The 23,766-nt window shown below is 45.9% G+C and overlaps 1 protein-coding gene across 2 annotated transcripts in view; it reads right to left on the bottom strand.

Moving 5' to 3' along the window:
* NPY (neuropeptide Y) overlaps positions 1-23,210 on the bottom strand; it is an 80,374-nt gene extending 57,164 nt beyond the window's left edge. The window contains exons 1-4 of one of the 2 annotated variants that reach the window (XM_084896361.1): positions 23,108-23,210; positions 21,733-21,920; positions 17,103-17,183; positions 15,091-15,291 (exon numbers count right to left, since the gene is read on the bottom strand). In XM_084896361.1, coding sequence (XP_084752487.1) covers positions 15,267-15,291; positions 17,103-17,183; positions 21,733-21,920 — 294 coding nt within the window. In that variant the 5' untranslated portion in view covers positions 23,108-23,210 and the 3' untranslated portion in view covers positions 15,091-15,266. Of the gene's footprint in view, positions 1-15,090; positions 15,292-17,102; positions 17,184-21,732; positions 21,921-23,107 lie in introns of those variants that run through there. The other variant, XR_014796073.1, reaches the window with a different exon arrangement.
* Between the last annotated feature and the right edge of the window lie 556 nt (positions 23,211-23,766).

Raw genomic sequence — 23,766 nt, 5'->3', positions numbered from 1 at the left:
CCAGAGGTCAGCAAATTGTTGCCAAACCAAGCCTGCTGCCTGTTTCTGGGAGGTAAGTTTCATTGAAGCACAGCTACATCTATCGTTCGCACACTGCTGATGACCACTTCGGCACTGCAGCACCAAAGCTGAGTGTTTGTGACAGAAATTGTATGTCCTAGGGAGCTGGAAATATTTATATTCTGGCCGTTTATTGTTTTTTTTTTTGTGAGGAAGAAACCTAACTATCTTATCAGCTGACACTCAGCCATTCAATAAACGGTTCATCTTTCCTCACTGACATGCAGTGTCATCTTTGTCACATAACAAATTTCCATACCCCCGGGAATGGGGTTCCTCCAGGCTTTCTTCAACATCACTGACCTTTCCCGGCATAAATGCCACACTCCTCTTTGTAGTCCTATACATTTTTTCAATAGTGTTACAGTGTAAGTTTTGTCCGCCCCCCCCCCCCCAAGTTTGGTAGGAAAGGCCTTCCTTGTCCTTTGTCAAAAACATCTATTGGATTCGTTTTTGTTTTCTCTTGCAGATAAATTTCAGAATCTGCTCGTAAAGATCCCAATGAGGTTTACAATCAGTAATTCATTGACTTTAATTTGGGAGATAATTGAAATCTTTTCAGTGTTCTATGGCAGTGACTATCTCCTTATGGCCTCCCCCACATTAAATATTATCATCTTTTCACCTTTGACAATTGATAGATACTAATGGTGTTTTATTCTGATAATTGATAATAGACCACTGGCTGGTGTAGCTGTGTGGTTGGCGCATCAGCCCACACATCCAAGGGTCACAGATTTGATTCTTGGTCAAGGGCATGTACGTACCTGGGTTGCAGGTTTGCTCCCTGCCCCCTGATCGGGGCATGTGGATGTGCTGCAGGCAACCAGTCGATGTATCTCTCTCACATGATATCTCTGTCTCTCTCTCCCTTTCCCCCTCCCTCCCTCCATTCCACTCTCTCCAAAAAGCAATGGAAAAAATATCCTCTCCTGATGATTAACAACAACGAATAGTAGATAAAGTAGGTGTTTTTGTTTATTGTCAATTTTCCTCAGCTTTTTTAAAAACCGTGTGTTAAGATGAGGCACCGCTCTGTCACTGATTGATAGATGTGAAAGAGGAATTTGATTACATCGCTGGCAGTGCAGATTCCTAGGCAGCAGAAACAATCTTAACAATTAGCCAAATGAAAGACACTGATCCCTAAAAATAAGATCTTTAGCAAACATCCTCTCTATTGACTCAACATTGCTGCTCCAAAAGGCTCCGTTATTCCCCAAATTAATTTTTAATCAACTACAGGCTGTGTGAACAAGAACAGATAATTCTCCTCCATCTGCACGCAGGAGAGCAGAGAATAGCCGTATCCGGCTCTCTCTCCCCCTCATAACAATCAGCCCTGCTCCCGGGCTCCCTGTGTCCACCCATCAGCCTCAGCCTGGCTGGAGGGCCTCAGCTGGATTCCCCGATCAGCCTCCGGCTTGAGATTTAGGGGCAGGGCATTCCGTGGGGAGTGCTCTTATGACGAGACAGAGGAGGAAACAGCCTGGACACCCAGTCGCTGAAAAGGCCTCCACTAGTCCTACCAAGAACTCTGGGCTAGGATGACCCTTCGAAATTGTCCCCAATTGGAGCAAGGGGCTGGCTCTTTCTCTCTGTGCACTGAGTCTTCATGGGTGGGGTTGCTCCCAGAGAGGGGACATGACCTTGGGCTGAGAGAGTGAGGCTAGTTCCCACTGAGAGACTCCTCTGAGCAGCAGCATCTGCTCCATGCCCAGCACCCAGGAACCGAGTGCCTTGGATCTGAAGCGGCATTGGTGGGCCCAGTACAGGCACAGCATCCACCACAGGGCATTCTGGACCTTTCCTCATATTCCCACTCTCTTCTGAACTCAAATAACCTTCAAGTGCACTGCGCAGCTTTGGCATTTAACCTTTTATACAAAACTGTCATGCCACACGTAGGTAACATACATTTCATTTCTTCCAAGCACATCACCAGAACTCACAAGGCAAATATGAGGGAACAGTGGCTGCAGAATTATGTTTTTACCAAAACCTCAAAAATGTATTATTCAAATAAATGATAGAAAAAAATATTCACATTTTTTAAAAAGAAAACTTTATACAGTTGGTGAACTAGCATTTTGTCATCTCCGTGTACCACTTTTTGACATATAGTATATGCAAAAGTTAGAGTACAAGGACACTTTGCAATAAGTCAAATAATGATCACAAAATTATTTATATGGTCTTCAATAATAGGATCGATAACTCTGGTTATCATTTGTATGGTGCTTCAGTGTTCACAAAGTACCTTCATATCATCAACTCACTGAGCCTTATCAGAAGAAGGAATTATTGCAAATCTGAGGCTTAGAGGTGATCAGCCCAGATCCTGCAATACCCATCGATGCTACCAGTCTGCTCATCTCTAATCTCTCCTCCTTTCCTCCCTCATTCTCTCCTCCCAGCTCCGGACCACCCTCACCCAGTCCAGGCTCATCCTCTGCCGATACACTCTAAGCTCTTCCACTCCCCAAACAAGATCTTCTCTTCTTAGGAAGGACTGGTGCCCTGCTTCATCTTTCTCTACTTGTCTTTAGTAAAACCTGCTCTCAGTCACCCAGTGTGGCTGGGTGGATGAGCGTCAAACTATGAACCAGGAGGCCATGTTCAATTCCTGGGTTGCGGGCTTGATCCCCAGTAGGGGGCACGCGGGAGGCAGCCAAGCAATGATTCTTTCTCAACAGTGATGTTTCTATCTCTCTTTCCTTCTCCCTTCATCTTTGAAATCAATATATTGAATATATACACATGAATATATGTATTTATTATCTCCAGGTATATATTATCTGCATCTCAACAAACAGGATCACGTTGTGTTGGAATATGGTACCGGCAAATGAGAAAGACATTTTGGAGTCAGATGATCCTCCCAACTGCCTGTTCCCATCCTATTTATATTATTTCACTGCTAGATTGATGAGGCATCGATCATGCAGAGCACTGGGCTTGGAATCAAAAGAACTGGAGTTGAGCCCTTGCACTTGGGCAGATATTTCGATGGCTTTGACCACCACACCTTCTAAGTAAACGACTGGATTATTTCACTTCACGAGGTGACTGGAGGAATTGCACAAAAATCTCAGTATTACAGCAGTTTTGCCAAAGCTCTGTGGCTGGAGGAACTGGCAGTTGGACATGGTCAAGGGTGATGCCACAAGCTCATTGCCCCCTGGGCCTTCCCCCACTGGTCACCGGGGTCCCAGGAGGCTGCCCTGGCACATGATGTGCTCAGCAGAACGGAACTCCGCCATCAGCTGATACTGGAGACTAGTCTTCCCTGTGTGCATAGCTGTCATTACATGTTTTACTTCGGTTGTCCTAGACTATGTGACAGGGATAATATCATTGAAATACCTCCTGACGCATTTATCCTCTTAGCAATCTATTTTTTAATGCAATCCTTTCTGCCATCAATGGTGTTTTATGGCCCTAGAGAAGGGGATGGTAAAAAATATATAGAGAGAGAGGGATAAGACATAGGGGTGTCAGATAGGAAGGGCACGTAGAGGTCCTTTTGCCATATAGATGAGGTTCAGATACAGCATTCAGACACTGCTGCTCTTTGGGGTTAACTCAGTGTATATGGGAGTAAGGGGGTGAGAATATAGAAAGCCCAGAAAGAATGAAGGGATTGGTAGGCTGTCCTTTTCCAGCACTATTGTCCAAAACTGAAATACAAGTGGTAATATGAAATTTTTAGGGGACAGGGCGATAAGAGAAGCCCCATTACTTGCCTATGCTCTGAGTATAGCAGGGAAGGAATCTAGAAGTTCTCGGGGCACAGAGAAGGCATGCTGGCTGGGACTCACGTGCCAAGGTGAAGGGCAAAGGGTTCTGCAAGCAGAGGGCTGAGAGTAGACTGAGCTGCCAGATGAATGGAATCCACAGTCAGGCTTCCGTGGATTAGCAGCACAACAACAAGAAAGCTAAGGCTCTGTGAGAGGGGACCCACCACCCTTGGATGCTCCTGATGGAAGAGATCACAAGTTACTCCAGCCGAGAACACTCCAACAGTGGATGGTTGTGAGTGAGGAGTCACTGCTGCCCAGACACCAAAGGAAATAAATTCGGAGGCAAGGAAAAGTCCCCAGAGAAGGATGGCACTCAAGCCAAGAATCTTTACTTCAACATCATGCTTCTCTTTGCTCTAAGACTATATCTTGGAAGGAGGAAAGGGAATCTTTAAGGAGAAAAACAATCCATGTATGGAGTTCAAAATTTAAACTGATTACCTAGCTAAAGCTAGGCAGAGGCGATGGAGTTATGTTTTTAATTGGCAGGTTGAACTCCTCACCATCCATGAGCAGACACACGGCAAAGAAACTCAGCTCCAGTAGGACGGAATAAAGAAACCTCCGCCTGCACCACTTTTTTAAAACATCTGAAACACAGTCCATGCCACAAATAAATTTCTTCTCTATAGATGAGAAAAGCAGGCCACCTTTAGCGTTCTGGCAAATTCCAATCTTACGAAAACAATGTTAACAAGGCAGATGACCACTTTGAAGTCTCCATTACAAGACGTTTCTCTATTGCAACTTCATTGCACTCCTTCAATGTAATTAGCCATTCATCCTATTGTAATGAAAAACCTTAGCCAGGTCTGCTAGGGACTGATACTGGGAACAAGACTTGACAATCGCCAACAAATTAACGATTTCTAAAGCCCCTTCTGATGCTTCAGCCTGTGGATTGCTGACACCAGTTTTGTCCACGTGAAGGAATGCCCAGGGGACTGGCTGTCTTTCCCACTTACTGCCTCCCTCCACCCGCTCACAGCTGAGATGTGGGAAACCAAAGCTACAGCAAGGGGAAAGGTTCTACAGTTACATACAGGTTTCTACCAGACGTCATTATTCTTTGAAAGATCAAATTCAACAGACATTTAAAGCAATGGCCCCATTCCGAGTGCAATGGCAGCCGGCTAGGTTGAGGGATCCCAGAATCTGAGACTTGGATACTGTCAATCATCAAGGTGTTGGTGCTGTGAGGGCAACAAGTCAGGGTTTGCATCTTCATTTTTTTTGCCCAAGTGAACCTTAAAGGACTCCTGATTTCTAAAGGCTACTTTGGTTATGCATCCGAATCCGCTGCTGAAATCCCTTTTTGTCAAGTCATCTCTAATGAAGGACCTGACGACAGACATCCCTATTCTCTGTCTTGGTGGAGGGAGGGAACTACAATTCATCGAGCACTTATTATCTGTCTGGTGTTTTGCCAAGTATTTTATGCAACAGAAGTGTCTATTCCTTCATTTAATCCTAACAGTTAAGCAAGATTGATTTTAGTACTCATTTTTTAAGAAGCTGAAACTAAGGGAGAGATTGCAATTAGCTTACTCAGATAGTAAAATATGGAATAAGAATTAGCTCCAAAGTACCTATGGTTCCCTCTATTACATACTTTTATGGTAGAAGCTGACTTTCTCACTACACTGTGTTTTTCTTAACTAGTTGTGGTGTAAATTCGTGTGTATCTTATTTCTGTCTGATGGCAGCCTTCCTGATACACTAGGTTAAATATACTAGTATACATATATATTTTTTTATTTTATTGATTTCAGAGAGGAAGGTAGAGGGAGAGAGAGAGAGAGAAAATCATTGATCAGCTGCCTCCTGCACAACCCACACTGGGGATGGAGCCTCCCACCCGGCAAGTGCCCTGACTGGTAATCATATCATGACCTCCTGGTTCATAGGTCAATGGTCGCCCACTGAGCCATGCCAGCCAGGTTCTAGCTGAAATATACTTTTCAAGTCTCTCACTTATTTACCAAGAGACTACTGCACTTTGCGCACACATAGAACACAACAATAGCAGAGAATTAGCATCTGTGAGATCTAGTTCAGTGAAAATCAAGTACAATGAAAACACACTATAGAAATCTATAATAATAAAAGCATAATATGCAAATTGACCTAAGAGCCAAACAGCAGAACGACCATCTGGACGACCATGCTATGACACCCACTGGTGCTGCTAGGCCAATCAAGGCAGATGCGATGCAATTGGTAGAGGGCCCGGCCATCACCCCATAATCACTCTGCAGAGGGAGGTCCAGACCACTGGTCAGCGGGGCAATCAATTGGGGGGCTCCATAATCGCCCCAAAAAGGGAGGCCCAGACTACCCGACAGTGGCACTGCTGTGGATGGTTGGGGCCTACCTCTTTGGGGTGATCAACTGCGGGGCTCCCAGACTGTGAGAGGGTGCAGGAGGGCTGAGAGGCCCTATTCTCCCCGACACCCTGAGTGTACCAACTTTGTGCACTGGGCCTCTAGTACTGAATAAATATATATAATTTTTTAAAATGCAAACCAAAGCTCACAACAAACGGAGAAGTATTACCAGAAATGAAAAGGAAACTAAAAAGCCAGCATCTAAGGAACTGTGCTTATGCTCCTTCTCTTGAAGGCTGTATTGGCAGGAAGTCCAAGTAGCCTAGGAGTGTTGTTTTCAATGCCCAGATGAAGGCAATAGACTAGCATTTCAGCTCATCATCTGGGAAGGAGAACTGAGAGTTCAGTATAAACACAAGACCCTCAAATAGCTGCTCATGGCAGATGTAACAAACTATAAAAAGGATGGAACAGAATAAACTATGCCATTGGCTCAGCTGACCTACCTGTGCCAAGGCTCTGGATGGGGGAAAACGTCACCACAGGAAACGAAAACACCACTTGAAAATCATGTAGGTTATATTTATCTTAACCCCATAATGCAGGGACTACTAATATTAGGAATTCACATAAACTGGTTGGTAATTCCCCTGAGTCACCTGGCTGGTGTAAACACAAAACTACTCCCTCTCCATCCTCTGTCTCTATCACAATCATAATAATTTTAAAAAATATTGGTTTTGATCTGTGATTGGTTGAATCCACAAATGTGAGACCTCAGACTGTATATTTATTGAAAAATAAATTTAAAAATTTTGTGTATAAGTGGACCCCTGTTCAAACCCATGTAGTCTAAACATGCTAGTTATAAGAGCTCACTATTTACATTTTTTAAATAGCTGTATTCTGTTACAAGAAATGCAACTAGAACTTAATGACTCAGAAAGGGTTAAGGTAAATGGATGAAAAAAGATAGGTAAATAAGCAAGTTTATCTGAATTAGTGTTAGGCACACTAGACTTTCAGGAAAAATCCATGCTGGGGATAAGAGAGAGGGGTCATTGCATAAATAATAAAATTTTTAAAATCAAGTCTTTTCTGACATCAAAGTCTATCTTAACAGTTCGCTGTGCTGCCTGTCCCTTATGACCATAGTGATCATCCTATAGAATAAAGAGCTAATATGCTAATTAGACCAAACAGCAGAATTAGACTGTCCGCACGAAGCTGGGGCTGCAAGGGCCGAGTCTCTTGCATGAATTGCATGCATCGAGCCTCTAGTATATATAACAAAACAGTGGGTTAGAATTATCCTGAAAGAAACACAGTGGCTTAAAATCCCCAAAGATATAATACAAAGAACACCGGCTGGCCTGGGTTAGAGTTCCAGCTCCACCACTTACCAGGTTTGTCACCTTGTTTCATTTTACCTCTCTGGGCCTCAGTTTCCTCATCTGTAAAATGTGGCCAGCATTACCGGCCACTCATAATTAGTATGAGAATTAAAATAATTAAAAGGCCAGTTTATACTAGCTTCTCAACCAATGGTAGCTTCCTCATACCCTATTTTTTAAATCACACACAAACAAAACCTGCAAAAAATAACTTTAAAAGGCAAATAGCTATTTAGGATTTTGAATTGAAATCCTTTTTCTTGTAAAGAATTAATTACCCATGAAATTAAATATCTAATGCATTCACAGAACCAATGTATTTATAATGTTAGAAAAGTGACTGGTCTAGAAATTATAAGAAATTCTTAATGTCTTCACAGCTGGTGTTTTTCTATCATGGGAATATTTTAAAACTACCTTTTACAATTATCCAAAGAGAACAGTGTACTGTAAGTTTAATTAGGGCAATAGCATGCAGTTGAACATTTATATTCAAGTGTATAAATGCTGATGGTTAGTTGACATGCTCCCTTCTAAGTAGTTTGGCACTCAGCAGTACACGGCGGGGGTGGGCAGAAGTAGGCTTACAGTTGTAATACAAATAACACAATAATGAATAAATACAAGAATAAACTCTGTGTGTCATGTACTTACAACTGTAGAGCTACCCATCCCTGTATTTCCTCTTAAGATAAGATCATAGTGGTTTGTTTCTCAAGTGGGGTGATCAGCTGTCCTGGTTTGCTTAGGACTAAAGCGTTTTTCAAGATGTAGGACTTTCCGTGTTAAACCGGAGAAAGTCCTGGGGAAATCAGAATGACTGGTCATCCTACCAGGTCAATATCCCAAAACTGATTTGCTGACATCGTCACAACTGTTGGAGCCCTTTGTGAGAAGCCTGCACTGCCAAGTGCCTATGTCTCCTGACTGCGGGGGACAGAGCACTGGGTCTCTGCTGGTCCCCGGAGTCCCAGGCGAAAGTTGCCTTGGGGTCTGTGTGGAGGAGACCTATGCCTAAACACATCATTTCTTTCAAAAACATGGTACGTTTGGCTTTGTGTACTTCCTTCTCACATTGTTACCCTAAATGAGTGCCTCGTCTTCATGGGGAAGGTGTTAGCCACTCTGTCCCCTCCATCGTCCTACACGCTCATCCCAGCGCCCAGGAGCATCAACTCAATCCATCTCACTCTGAGATGACAACCAACACGCACACTCAGATGGGTAGCCAGTCTGAGTCACCATTCCCCAGAAAAACACCTCGGAATCCCAGTTGGCACTTGCTTAGGCACCTGTACAGCTTTTTTTCCTAGGAACACAACATAATTCATCATGATCTTGAGGTCCCCAAAGAGCAGCCCATGGAGCTGTTGCCACTCACCAAGGAACATTTCAAATGACACTCCCCACTCCCGACACACACCACTGGGAATTGTTTCAGGCCCCCTGTTCTCCCACAGCAATTACTTCGTGCTTCTATTCAAACCTCAGTCATGATCTACCTCGTATTACAGTCACTTGAGCGTGTGTCTATCGCCTTATAAATTGTTAGGTCCTTAAGAGCAGAGAAACTCTGTTCATTGTATCCGTCTTAGACCCCAGCAGACTACCTGTCACAGAGAGATTCTTCGGTTAGGGTTTCAGAAATTGATAGCATCCTGGGGACTCTAGAAACTTATTAGAGATGAGCTGGCTCCATTTTAACTTTGCCAATAATTTAGTCTCTTAGGAAGAATGGCTATATTAAATATGTTCTGCCAACATTGCTTATTTTACATTAAAATTCACAGTCCAGTTAATTAGTGGGTTGCTATGATTTGAAAAGATTTGGCAGTGTGAAAAGATGTAGGAGTCAGAATAAATACAACTCAAATTATTTCAGGCAAACTTTAATTGAAAAAACAAAATCAGTTGAATGATGCTGCTCTCTCTAGTAAATAATATCCACATAGCGAGGTGTTAGTTAGTGGGAAGAAACGGTAAAATGAGATTTTTATGTTCTACTAAAAGGTTTGCATTTTAACTTTCATTTCCCTCAGAATACCATAGCATAGCAGTCAAATTAATGAGTCAAGTCAAATTGTAAATAAATACACAGAACAAGTTCCACACTTAACATGTGGGGAACAGAGAATCCTGAGATTAGGACTAGATCGGGAATTAAAGGAATCTGTGACTTTTAAGTTAATCAGTTTGTTAAAAAAAAAAAAACCTCAAATTCTTTTATGTCTAAATATCAAAATAATTTGCCTAAGGACAAAAACACTTTTACGATACATCCCAAATTAGAGTTAATACATTAGTAACATGGGGAATAATGCTAATAGGACATTCCATTAATACAGCAATACATTAGCAATATAATCAGTAACAATTTGCAATAACTCCAAAATGATCATTAAACTTAGAGCCAGGGAAAAATTACTAGTGAGCCAAAAGACACTTCTGAAAATTTTGATACCACAATATTCAAGGTCGAAGAAAAACGTTCTTTCTGAACTGCATACTAAAAGGTTAATTAAAGTGAGTGAAACTTCTGAGATGAAGGAAAGGACACTAGCAACCAATAACTCTGAGGGCTCCAGGAAGGCATGGTTGAATAAACTCCTGTAATTTTGTCAAAAATGGTACCTGCACCTCCAGGAAAAATCACAACAAACCCTCTGAGGTTGTTCACCAAACACTGCACTTGTTCTGGCTCGTGGGGGGTTACTTTCAGGCGTCACACTCACCTCCAGCCTGAACTGGCTTCCATGGAGCACCTACCCTAAGTCAGGCAGCCAGGCAGGTATCACCCCACACAGTGCCCGTAACTGCAAAGAGTTTCAATCCTGCAGCATTAGAATGAGTTCCAACTGAAAGCTATTACTTACCACATTAAACAATGAGCCCGGGTGACACGTAAGATTAATTATATGTTATTCCATTCTGACTTCTAAGAGATTCAGTGTGATTTCACACTGTGCTAATTTTTTAATAGGCAGAAGAAAAGGCAATCATTTAATTGTGACAATGTATCATAAAGCTCCTAGCATGAACCACAATAAAAGAATATTCCACCGAAATATCTTACTAAAAGGCTGTTTTCCTTTATGATGATAAAGAAAAGGGTATTTGTTTCATTCTGATGATACTGTAACTGATTCCAATGTTCTGCAGGGAGGAGAAACATTTTCTCTTGCCTACATAGAAATAAGTAACCATGTAAGCCTATGTGTGTGTATTAGAAAGAGGGAACAATTAACTGCCATCACATTTGCTTTCCCGTCATCAGAAGGGACACAGAGTCTGCCCGTGGGTGTAGCGTTAGACAGAGGCATCCGTCATCCTCACTCCACTCAGCGGGAAGCAAGGGGCCACGGTGTGCAAATCCCAAACCAGGCTGAGTTCCCTTCTCTTTGTACCTATCTGCTTCTCTGCTCTGGCCCTTATCTAGACACGAAAAGAAGCTGGAAATTCAAATATCGCGGAAGAAATAGTCCCTTCCTTCCTGAATAAGGAATTAAACTGACCTCAATATACTTATCCTCTGAGCTTGTAAACTTGTCCATAAGATCATGTTTCAGAGATCTCAGTCTGGGAAGTCTGTCCTGATGTAGCAGAATGAAGAATACTATTCGGGGAGCTGCGGGGTGTGGGGTGAAGGGAGCCTGGTTTGTCCGCCAACCAGAGGTCCGTGAGGTCCGAAAGGCTGGTGACTGCTGGCCTAGAGGACTTGCTTTCGTACCAGATGGGGTTTTCCCTTTAGAACAGTAACCAGTGGTCCAGGCCTAGCATATGGTCAAGTTCAAACAGCTTACAACACACTCAAAATATGTATTGCTCTCTCGTAACTGCATGTCCTCTACCCCCTCTCTCTCATTCTTCATCCGGCAATAGGTGCTCCTCCCTCGTTCTCCCTGGCCTGGCTCCTGCAGCACCTCACACCCACGACAGTTCTGACCCCATGACAGGGAAGGACAGTGGTGAGCAGCTGAGTGTGGAGGCCCAAGCTGCAGCCTTGGCCCAGAGAGGCCCTGTCCTTTCCCCGTCTCCCTCAGGACACCAGGCCGGCGGCTGTTCTGTTTCCTGAGGCCCCATTGCCCCGTGGCCAGGGACGCCATCAGAAGGCAACCTGCATTCACGAGTGCCCTTCTTTTCTTCCCTTTGCTGCCGCCTGTGATGGGCCGGCGCTTCTTCTCCACGGGGCTGTTTGGGTAAGTAAATTTGGCAAGGTCCCTCACCGAACTCACTAATCCCTGTCACTGGGCCCCGGAATGCTGAGATTGTATATGGGGGAAGGGGCTATTCCAGAGTCCTGGGCCTCAGCCAGGTGCCCTGACTCGGCTTAGGGCAGCCCTGAATCTGAATCACCAGATACTTGCCCATCTGGAATGTTGTTCTCCATTTGGCAGCTCATTCTCAGATCCACAGCTCCTTTGTCAGAAAACTGCAAAGGGAAGCATGATGAGTCGGACAGAAGAACTTAGCTATATCCAAACCTCTAACACTCTCATCATAGCACTTCTAAGAATGCACTGTCATTATCCGTCTCCCTCGTTGGACAGTAAATTGCCTGAGATACTTTCATTGATCTTTATATCCCCAGCGCTTAGTACAATGCCCAATATATATAAGGTGCTCAAGAATGTTAAGTCTATGAATGGACAGATGGATGAGTTTGGCCATGCTTGGAACTACAATACTTCATCAATCCAATCCCTGGCTACTCCGCCCCTGATCCTGTCACTTGCTACGCACATTAAGGCTGCCCTACCTCTGAGGTTAGCCCAGCTGGTCGCCTTACATAGTGTCCTCATTCTAGCTCAGCGTTCACATACTCCATTAAGCCCTTTCCAGCTGGTTCTGCCCACACTCGTTCCCCCTTTCTAAACGCTTCTTGCACAGTTTAGTACTTTGTTATTCTCTGATTTGTTTTAAATGTACCCGAGTTATATTCTTAACTGGATTGTATGTGACCTCGTCTTGACTCACTTCTGCTGTGAGACAGCATCAGGCAGGGTAGAGTTTGTAACCAGAGGAGCCGATGCCTGGACCCCTAACCTGAGTGAGGTAGAAAGTCACGTAGTTTCCCTGGGCCTCAGTTTCCTTATCTGTGAAAATTGGTGGAATAATTATCTACTTGAATGTGTCATGGCATTGTAAAGATCAACATAAAAATGTAACAGCATCTTCAAAAAAGCTATGAACAATTTATACTTAAGGCAGAATAGAGTTTGGATGAGAGCTTAATAATCCCTTATAGAGTTATTTTGTTTATAGGCATCTATACATATATATAAAAGGCTAATATGCTAAGTGTCCATCTGATTGGTTGCTGTGATGACCACCAGGGGCAGACACTCAACTCAGGAGCTACCAAGCCGCAGTGACTTAGCAGCCATGTTTCTCAGGTGATGCACCCTGAAACTAGAGAGAAGGGAGCCCAATTCCTCACAGGACCGCACTATTTCACCTTAGGCTGTGGGTTATGTTGTTGCTGGGGCACTGTCGCCCCAAATCTGCACATGTGCATTTGTGTTCCACACCCTGTACGACAGCAACTTTCCAGAGTGCCCTCTCACACTCTGGGACACCACGGGGGATGTCGAAGAGCCAGTTTCGGCCCAATCCCTGCTGGCCAGGCCAAGGGACCCCGCTCACTCCACAGACATCCTTTGAGCCACGGTGAACCCAGGTGGGGCCTGACAGGGAGGGACCACAGGAGGTTGGCTCCAGGACTTGTGTGGCCCATCTCGCCCAGTCCCACCCCACCAGCCACCTTCTAATTAATTTCCTTTCAATGTGCACAAATCCGTGCTCCGGGTCAGTAAGCTCATTAATGAAGGTGGAGTTCTTCTCATTGTCACTGAAGTGAGGATTATTATTTGTAATGACAGGTGGGTGATCTGGTGCCTGTACGCCTATTCCCGAGAGGATCAGCAGGCTGAGAATGTTTGAGAACCTGGGGATCCTGTTGGAATGCAGGGTTGCCACTTGAGCCTGCTTCCTGGTTTATGAACAATGATCTTCTCACTGTGTCCTATGTGATAGTAAGGACAAGGGAGCACTCTGGAGTCCCTTTCTATATGGGAATGAATCCTATTCATGTGTGCTCATGTTCCAATCACCCCCAAAGAGCCCACCTCAAAATGCCATCATACTGAAGATTAGGATGTCGACATATGGATGTGGAGAGACACAACATTCCATCTATAGCAAGGGATTTGTAACCCAGCACAGGGATCATCAAAAGCATCATCTTTACCCACATCCCTACTATTGCTTACTTATAACAATATCTTAACTTGAAATTTTTATATATATATATATATATATATATATATATATATATATTATTGATTTTTTTTTACAGAGGGGGAGAGGGATAGAGAGTTAGAATTAGAAACATCAATGAGAGAGAATCATTGATCAGCTGCCTCTTGCACACCCCCTACTGGGGGGATGTGCCCACAACCAAGGTACATGCCCTTGACCGGAATCAAATCTGGGACCTCTTAGTCCTTAGGCCGACGCTCTATCCACTGAACCAAACCGGTTTTGGCTAAACTTGAGTTTTAATCCCAGTATAGATATGTGGAAAGTTGGGCAGGATTTACTACTCTCATTCCACAAGTGAAAACTCGGAAGTTGAGAGAAGATGAAGGTCAGAAAACCTGGAAACCATTGATCGATGCACCACAGGGCTCACCTGGTGTGAAGGGTTAGTCCTCTTTCTCACGTGATGAGGTGAAGAGGGGAGAGTTGTATGTACAATGTAGACTGTTTAATGTTTAGCCTTTTAGGCATTAAGATGTAGTGGGAAATACCCATTTTCTTTGATTTAAAAATTACGTGTAAGAATCTAAAAACACTGATTTAAAACTAAGCCCATACAAATAGGTACATGAAGGAAGGGATTTCATAACCTTTAGCTAAATTGATTAACATACCCCATGTTGTGTGAAAACATAATCATCCGACTCAAGTGTATTTCTGCTTATGACTCAAATTCCAAGAGTAGTAGCTTAAGGAACTGTGTATACCAGAGCTGTCTAACATGGTAACTGCTAAAAACATCTGGCTATTTAAAATTTGATAAGGTTTAAAACTCAGCTCCTTATTTCATGAGCTACATTTGAGTGCTGAAAAGCCACAGGTGGCTAGTGGCTACCACATTAAACAGGGGAGAGAGAAGACTTTTTTTCAGAAAATGCTATTAGAAATTCTGTCTGTGAATAACATAGGCCAATGAGGTTAACAAGAAGCCCATGTGATTGGCAGGAGGCGTTCATCAAATTGCTCCTAACTAGCATTTCCCTGTCCAATGTTTCCAAATATTTCTGTTACACACACACACACAGCTAAGTCTTGGCCATCAAAAATCATCCTATCTTTATATTTTCCATAGCCACTGCTTTAATATTGGTGAAACAAGCCTTGAATTCGCTACGTGAGGAGACTGATTTCGTGAATAACTTAATGCTCACTGTCGCAACATCCGATCTTTCATTGAGGAGCACACACTTTTGAATGCATGTTACTTTATTGAAACGCACATATATGCAACGACAACAGAGGAGAGCTCTGCAGAGGGGAGCAGAGGGGCTGCTTGCATTGGGAGGGCAGGCAGCCTCTAGCTTTACAGAATGAAATTGGGGTTGGAAAATAGGCAAAGCCCGGAGAGCAAGTTCCCTCTCCCATCACCACATAGAGCGGTCTTCCAGCCTGTCAACAGAAGAAGCAGAGCGTGTAAGAGAAGCTCCCCAGCTTCCTGGGGAGCTGGCAAGAGCGAGACATTCTGTTCTGAACTGAAAGATGGTCAGAAGCTGCGGAAAGGGCTCCCACCGGCATTCCGTGTGGAGTATCAGAGCGGGAGACGGTGGCGCAGTGTGCACAGACCCAGCTGAGTAGCTTCTACTCGTGGTCATGGGAGTCTTGGGCAAATCTCAGAGGGACTATTTCAAAGGCTCCATGTTTATCAAAGAACCCTGCAGTATTTCTGAAGATCAAAACTAGGAACCACACGAAAACCGTAACAAGAAAGTTATTGTTGCTCAACTCTGAATATGCTGCCTTCAGTTTCCCTTCAAGGCTTTCTATGTAGGCAGACGCTACGTATTTGGACTCTAAAGGACCCTTTTTAATAAAATAAAATAAAAAGCATTCACAGGCAACAACAAGGCTGTCAGGTTTTGTTTCCTTATAACTGCACTTGATTGTGGCCATCAATCAGGATGCAATTAACTTTATTTCGTGCCCTAACCGTGCAACTTCTGGCCACAAAACAAAGTAAGTCTGAATGGTTCTTTTTCTTATCCTAAGTAGATAGAATATAGCTCACCCTAAGCTTTTTACTGTAGCAAACATCATACGCATGTCCATGAAACATGAAAAAGCATTTATTGATTAGGATGTAAAAGCAATCCTTATCAATTTTTCCATTTGTTTCCCTTGCATTTGTTATTGAAATCTGGCTGGTACCTCCACAGATATGAGCACTGGAGCTTTATTCCAGTCCAAATGGTTGTTTCCCTCAAAGAAAACAAACCTGACAACTCTAGAATGGCACCTGCACTCTGGCTGGCCATTGCACAAGGGAACGGAGGAAGGGTTGGAGGGCAGGTCATCTGCTTTAACCTCCAAGGGGAACCTCTCCGGTCACACTCACTGAGCAAGTGTTCTAGTGACCTCTTCTGGGGAACTTGGTTCTTGCCGTTGTGGAGCTCTGGGATTAAGGCAGACAAGCTACCACAGAAATGGATGAACCACATGCCATGTGATCTAACGGGGGTAGAGGCAAGAGGCAGCGGATGAAAACCAAGGGAGACCAGGCTTCCTTTTAGCAGAACTCCTTGTCCAGGGGGTCCTGGCCCAATGTCTGACCCTTAGATACTGGTGGGCATCTTTTCCCCAAACAGTCCACCGGCCAAGAAAGTCCCAAGGCTACAAGCCCCTAAGAATAATACATTGTTCAATATTCATTCATTGAATGCAATAAATTACTGTGTGACATCAGTTGAACTAAAATATGTTAAAAAGTAAATGAGTTCCATGTAATTTATCTACAGTTTCATGTAAACCAGAAAGATTGGAATAAGACTTATGAGGGACATGACATATTATCAGATACCCAGACACTCCACAGAGTGTATATATATAAATAAATAAATAAAAAAGATTACCCCAGTCAGAATTGGATGATGGGTCATTTCAATGTAGAGACGGGGACTCATTCATGCTCCCCCAATTCTAACCCAATAGAAATTATCCATAGAGTAATTTCTGTAGTAAAAGTCACTCATATTAAAGTTTTTCAAGGAGCACCAAATAATTTGCAGTAGAAAATATTACTCCCCCCCGCCCCCAGTTTAAAGATTTACAAATGACTCCATGAAAAGAAAGGTCCTCCCCACCTTATCCTCCATCCCCCGCTCTCTCCAAAGCCTACCTGGTCTGGAAGACTGGGTTCCAAAGCTTCCTCCCCACGCAGCCCTCTCTGATTCCCCCCCCAGAGTCCCACACTAGCCTTCCCATACCTAGTTCGAGGGATATTCTCTGCGCTTTCGCTCATCAAGAGGTCTGAAATCAGCGTCTCAGGGCTGGATCGTTTCCCATATCTAACAAAACCAAAACAGAAAGGAAGAATTATTTAAAGCAAGTTTTGAATATTCATAAAAATATTTAGAAAAAAAGATCATCTCCCATTTGGGTTATCAAATCTAAACCTGACTTTCAGTTCATTATCTGCTAACAGTAACTTAGGTGCCCAAAGCACACATTATCATCAAAAACATGCCCTGGCGGCGGCTCAGTGGGTGGATCATCGTCCCATTCACAGAAGGTGGCAGTTTGTTTCTTCCTGGTCGGGCACAGCCCCAGGTTCAGGTTCAGTCCCCAGTTGGGGCGCATGTGGCAGGCAGCTGATTGATGTTTCTCTCTCACATCCATGTTTTTCCCTCTCTCTCTCCCTCCCTCTCTCTAAAATCGATTAAAAAATAAAATGTATCATATGACTTCAAATTAAATATTTATATAATTTTTTGCATACTTAAATAACAGCAGATTATTTAAACCCAACAAAATTCCAAATTCTTGTCTTTTTATACCACAAATAATACATGTGTAGATATATTTATAACTAGGTGGTAGGAAATAAAAGTCCATCAAAGCATGATTTTAAGGTTTCCATAATCAGTTAATTGGCTATAGCTCGAATGATAGACAGCAGTTTAAATCTTAAAGAGACCAGATGATATTTAAGAAACATCTCTAACAACAAAATTGGTGACTAAAGTTCTAGACTCACCTGTGTCTTTTATTCTTAGTTTTTTTCATTTGTAAAAACAAAATCATAACATACTTAAATCAGACTCTCAGTGAAAATGCAGTGTGTCACAATGCTTTGGAAATGACAAAGTGATACACAAATATAAGTGGCTGCCGCTGAAATCCACACTTTCTTACAGATAGCAATGGAACCTGGGTTCTATATTTTCCTTATTTGTTTGGGGAACCACAAGCTAAAAAAAAGCCTTCTCTCATGCTGTGATTTTTTGTTTTGTTTTGTTTTGTTTCAAATAGCCATATAGTTTTTATTTTATTTTATGTTATTGTTTGAAGTATTACAAATAGTAGTACCTGTCTCCTTTTTTTCCCCATTGACATCCATCCCCCTCTCTCCCCCCCCCACATGCCCTCACCACCACCACCACCACCACCCGCCCCCACCCCCCACCCCCGCTGCCCCCTACAGTGTCTTGCATCCATTGGTTATGCTTATATGTCATGCTGTGATTTTAATCTGCCCTGTAAGAATAAAGGAATCCTACTGGTCATAGAAATGTTTCTGGTCTTTTTCTCCTGTTGCAGGATATAAATAGGACAATATCTGAATGCAAAGCTTTGCTTTCCTGCCAGGATGACATACGTTACTTACTCCAGGTGAGTAAATGGATCCATTCCTCCGACCCTTGCTCTCTCTCGCGCTCTCTCTCTAAGAGTCTAACAAGTCTACAGCACAAATTGCATTTTTTTAAAGAGGCTGTTCGCCCCTTTTTCAAAAAGGGCACTGGACACCAACAGCCACTTTTTTTCCACAAATGGGAGATTAGCCTGGCTGGACTGATTAGCTAAGAGATGAAACTGAGGAACAGAGCTGTCAGAAGGCATACTCTGACTGCCTATCAAGCACAATTAAATCTAAATTTGGGGGGAAATCTTCCTATTATTGCCCCTTTTTCTAAGACTCAAGGGAAGAAAAAAATCAGCAGACTCCCCTGTTGCCATCACTTGTGAGGTTTCCCCAAAGATTTCCTGGAGCTGCCGTATCAGACTCTAAGCTGCTGCTTATACTTATGTATTCTGTCCATCAGTTGGTTTTACTAATCTTAAAACTCTTGGGCAACCTTTAATCATTTATCTTCATCATGCTCCAGTGAATGAAAGAACTGGCCAGTATCTTCTCCAATTTATCAGGTAAAGAGACTACACCTATAATAGGATTTGCACAGGATGGCACTGTTCACTGTTCTTCATTCTCTAATTTATTCTAGATTATCCTTTTTCTCTACAATGCTTTAACTTTCAAAGGTATAGATTCTGGGTGGGGGGGTGGGGGGGATCCTAATCCTGGCTGTACTCGAGAGAGCTTTTAAAATTGCTATGAAGTCTAAGACCCACCCTTGCTGCAAGTTCTGACTTAACTGGTCCAGGTGCAGTCTAACATCAGCATATTGTTTAAATTTCTCAGATGATTCCAAGGTGCACCTGGGTAGAGAAACACTTACCTAAGACTGGGTTTCTCAACCGCAGCACTATGGACATTTGGGCTGGCTAATTCTTAGCTGTAGGGGGCTGTCCTGGGCAGAGTAGGGTGCTCAGCTGCATCCCTGGCCCCTGCTCACTGGGTGTCAGTAGCACCATCCCTCGTTGTGTCCGGACATGGCTAAATATCATGGGAGCAAAAAGCCAGCCTGAGGCAATCTAACAAGATGTGGATCTACCATGCTCTAGGAAAAAAAATGATGTGGCTTCTGGAAGCAGTGAACCAGGGTATACAGCTTAAAAACATGGACTGTGCGGAAAAGGGAGGAAAGAGCATTTGTGACAAAGTCAAACATATATTCACAAATGACACCAAAATCTTCACAAATGCCAACATGTGCATCTGAGTGGGGCGTGTGGTGGGAAGGCAATCCACATACAGGATGCAGATTATCGGTCAGATTACATGCCTCTGATAGTTTCTGAGGAGGCATTTATATGAAGATGAGACAAAAGCTCTGCTCTAAGGCCAACTCATTTCCACTGAATCTGAATCTCTTCCCATGAAACTCAAGTCCCTTCCCCTTACTTTTTTCTCACCAAAGATGTTGGAAGTCATATTGACTGCTAATGGTGGTGACAACATCAAGGAAAATGAGTAGGGGGGCTCCAATTCCATCACCCCTAAAATGAGTCCATGAAACGTTCTTAGTAAAATGGAGATAATTATACTCACTCCAAAGTTCTGAAGTAAAGACTGAACAAAGTAACGCCTAGGAAAACATTTTGAAATGCTAAAGCTTTAATACCGTATAATGATAAAGCTTTATAGCAACTGTTTTTTCAAAACTAAGTTCTCCTGGGTGTTATAAATGACAAACTAAAGAACTAACAAAGGTTTTCTTGGAAAAGAACAATATCTTTTTTATTTATAAAAGTTCTTTTCTCTGGTCTGTAAGACAGCATAAGCAATAACTAAAAGCAATTAACTTTCTGAGAAATCTATTAGGATATAAAACACTGTTGCTTTTCACTAATTAACATTATCAGTCTTCAAGGATCATAAACCAATACTACTCAATTCTGGCACTCTCATGTATTTCTGATTCTATGAAAATTGGATCTTTTAGAAAACTTCTCAGGATGAAACGGCTTTGTGATGAAACATAAAAAATAAACTTTGTTTAAGAAATAGAAATTCTCTCCACTTTGCATCCATTCCAACTATTCCCTGACTTGTAAAAGGCAAAAATATGATAAAAACACTTTATAAAACATAATTTAAATATATTAAATAGCACTAATGCTTTTGAAGGGTTCATTGTTTTTTAGTTTATTTAAGGTCATTTGATCTTGAGAATTAAAATATAAAATATTAAATGATTTAGAACTAAGATGAACCAATTTTAGAAACATTTTAAATCCTAGATTATTTGTAAAATTATTTGGATTCGATTTTTTTGCTTAATAGTTGAGATTGAGAATGAAAATGTGGAATTTCATTTTCACTTCCTGGGGGTTCAGAACGAGCTTTACAGTTTCTTAAATTCCATGCAAACTCTGGAGTCATTCAGGGGTCCTCAAACTTTTTAAAGTGGGGGCCAGATCACGGTCCCTCAGAGAGCTGGAGGGCCGGACTATATGAACTACTAATTCCTACTGTAACACCTCGGCTGCGCTCACTGCCCAAAAAACCTGGCGGGCCGGATCAGACTCCTCTGCGGGCCGCATGTGGCCTGCGGGCCGTAGTTTGAAGACCCCTGTTTCTAGCTAATAAAGCACCAAGCAGACACTTTCTTTTCAGAGCTCATGTGCTATACAATGGCCGAACTTCTGCACTTGATCAACAGTTTTCTGCTAAATGTCTATTTATTTGGACCAGAATTTTCAAGTAAAGGTCTGAGACACCGTACAGAAGAGGAGAAAATAGCTCTATCTGTCTTTTCCTAAGCACTGTCACCCTATTTGCTCTGGGCAGACTGGAAAGTCTGGCAATGTCTTCATCAACCAACTTGGGTTTTGTTGTTACTTTTCTCGGACCACCCTGCTCTCTGGCTTCCCCACAGCCATTCTCCGGGGGCACTGCCCACCCTTTCACCTGGTACTTTCCCTTCCTGGTTCCAAAACAGAACCCACTGTCCTAAGAACAAAAAGGGGGTGGGTAGGAGGGGATGCCAGCCACACAGCGCTGAGAACCTGGTTCTGGGGACGGGGCCTTGGTGACCAGGTGCGGAGGGAGAGCACTCAGGGCCCCGCACAAACACTCCCTGATCGATGACAGTCCTGTTCGGGTCCTGCCCTCGGACACAGCGAAGAAGGAACGGTCCCTGTCCTCTCTGAACCCCGGGAGCCCTGGGCAAGCAGGACAGGCGCTCCTGGAGGAGGTCCCTGGCGCCCACCCACCTCTGCCTGGTGATGAGGTTGATGTAGTGTCGCAGCGCAGCGTAGTATCTGGCCAGCTCCTCCGCGGACGCGTTGGCCCCGGGCTTCTCGGGCTTCTCGGGGTAGGCCTCCGCCAGCAGGCCCAGGCACAGCAGCAGGCACAGGGCGAGCGCCCCGCGGGCCGGCCCCAGGCGCTGGCTCCCCGGCATCTGAGGGCGCAGAGGCGCAGGGAAGGGGGTGGGGGTTAGGAGGACACATGGCACACACAGCCCCCTCGCTTCCCCGAGCTGGTCCCCCGCTGACACCCAGGACCCGGGCCTGGTCCCCCGCTGACACCCAGGACCCCCGAGCCTGGTCCCCCGCTGACACCCAGGACCCCGGAGCTGATCCCCCGCTGACACCCAGGACCCCGGAGCCTGGTCCCCCGCTGACACCCAGGACCCCGGAGCCTGGTCCCCCGCTGACACCCAGGACCCCGGAGCGGCGGGCCCGGCGGACAGAGGGGAGCGGGTGGCAGCGCCCGCTCGGGGTGCAGCCTGCGCCCCCCTCCAGGCCCGGGGACTCCGTGCGATCTGGTCCCAGTCCCAGCGGAGAGTCCCGAGCGGGAGGCACCGGTTCAGAGGCTGCACACACAGGAGGTCCCTGCTGGGCAAAGGGCATCACTTCCCTGCCCTCCTGCCCCAAACCCCGTCCGCCCGTCCGCCCGTCCGCCCGTCCATCTGTCCGTCCGTCCAGGAGGAAAGTTTCTTCCCGAGACTTCTGTCTGCGGGCGCCTTGACCAGGGGGCCAAGGGGGAGAGGGGAGAAAGGAAAGGGGAGAAGGGAGAGGGGAGAGGGGAGAGGGGAGAAGGGAGAGGGGAGAAGGGAGAGGGGGGAGAGGGGAGAGGGGAGAGGGGAGAGGGGAGAGGAGAGAGGGGAGAGGGGAGAGGGGAGAAGGGAGAGGGGAGAAGGGAGAGGGGAGAAGGGAGAGGGGGGAAGAGGGGAGAGGGGAGAAGGGAGAGGGGAGAGGGGAGAGGGGAGAGGGGAGAGGGGAGGGGACTGCGCCCCGCCGGGCGCTCTCAGGTGGACCCCAGGTCGGATGTGCTGCGCGTGCAGGACACGATTCTGCCGGGAACCTGCCTGCGGGCTGAGACCCCTGGAAGCCGCCACTGGGCTCGGGGGGCGAGTTCTCCCTCCGCTTCCTCCAAAGGCACCCAGAGGGCTACCCGCCGGAGGGTGCGGGGGGAGGGCGGCCGGAGGATGGGGGGCCCGGGGGCAGGTGGGACCCGGCGGCCGGAGGATGGGGGGCCCGGGGGCAGGTGGGACCTGGCCGCGGAGCGCACCCTCCCGCCCCGGGCCCCGCAGAGGGGACAGGGTCCCGCACGGACCCGGGCTCCGTCCGGCCCGAGGGCACTCACGGCGATGGGCGGCGGGCACTGTCCGGAGCGGTGCTGGGCGTCGGTCGGGGTGGGAGCTGGTGACGGGGTGTCGGGGTGAGTGGGGTGTCGGGTGAGTGGGGTGTCGGGTGAGTGGGGTGGCGGGCGGCGGCGGCTTTTATGGAGCTCCCGCGGCGGCAGGAGGGGCCTCGGGCGATCGCGCTCGGTCCTCCCCTCCCCGCCCGCCGGAGGGAGGGGGCCGCTGGCTGGAGCCGGGGGGAGCCACCCACGGGCACCCCCTCCCCGCCGTCCTGCCGCCCCCGGGGGGGGGGGGCACTCCCAGCCCAGTCCCTGCCCTCCGGTCCCTGCCTCCAGCGGCGCCGGAGCCCTTCCCGCCCGCCGGCCGGTCCCGCCGGGACGGGAGCCCAGCTCAGCCCCGTCCCCGCCGCCAGGGCCGCCGGCCCGCTGCGCACCCGGGGGGGGGGCGGGGGGGTCCCGAACCCCCGCTCACGGGGCAGCTCCGGGCCGGGCGGGAGCGCACTCGGCGCCGGGCGGGCCGGGCAGGCGGCGGGGCGCGCCTTTTCCTGCGCTTAACGGGGACCCCGGCCCCCGGCCCCCCCGCCCCGGCCCCGGCCCCGGCCCCCGGCCCCGGCCCCGGCCCCCGGCCCCGGCCCCGGCCCCCGGCCCCGGCCCCCGGCCCC

This window comes from Pipistrellus hanaki (assembly GCF_964339955.1).
Source record: "Pipistrellus hanaki genome assembly, chromosome: 10".
NCBI classification, from domain to species: Eukaryota; Metazoa; Chordata; class Mammalia; order Chiroptera; family Vespertilionidae; genus Pipistrellus; species Pipistrellus hanaki.
This window is presented reverse-complemented; position numbering and strand designations above follow the sequence as displayed.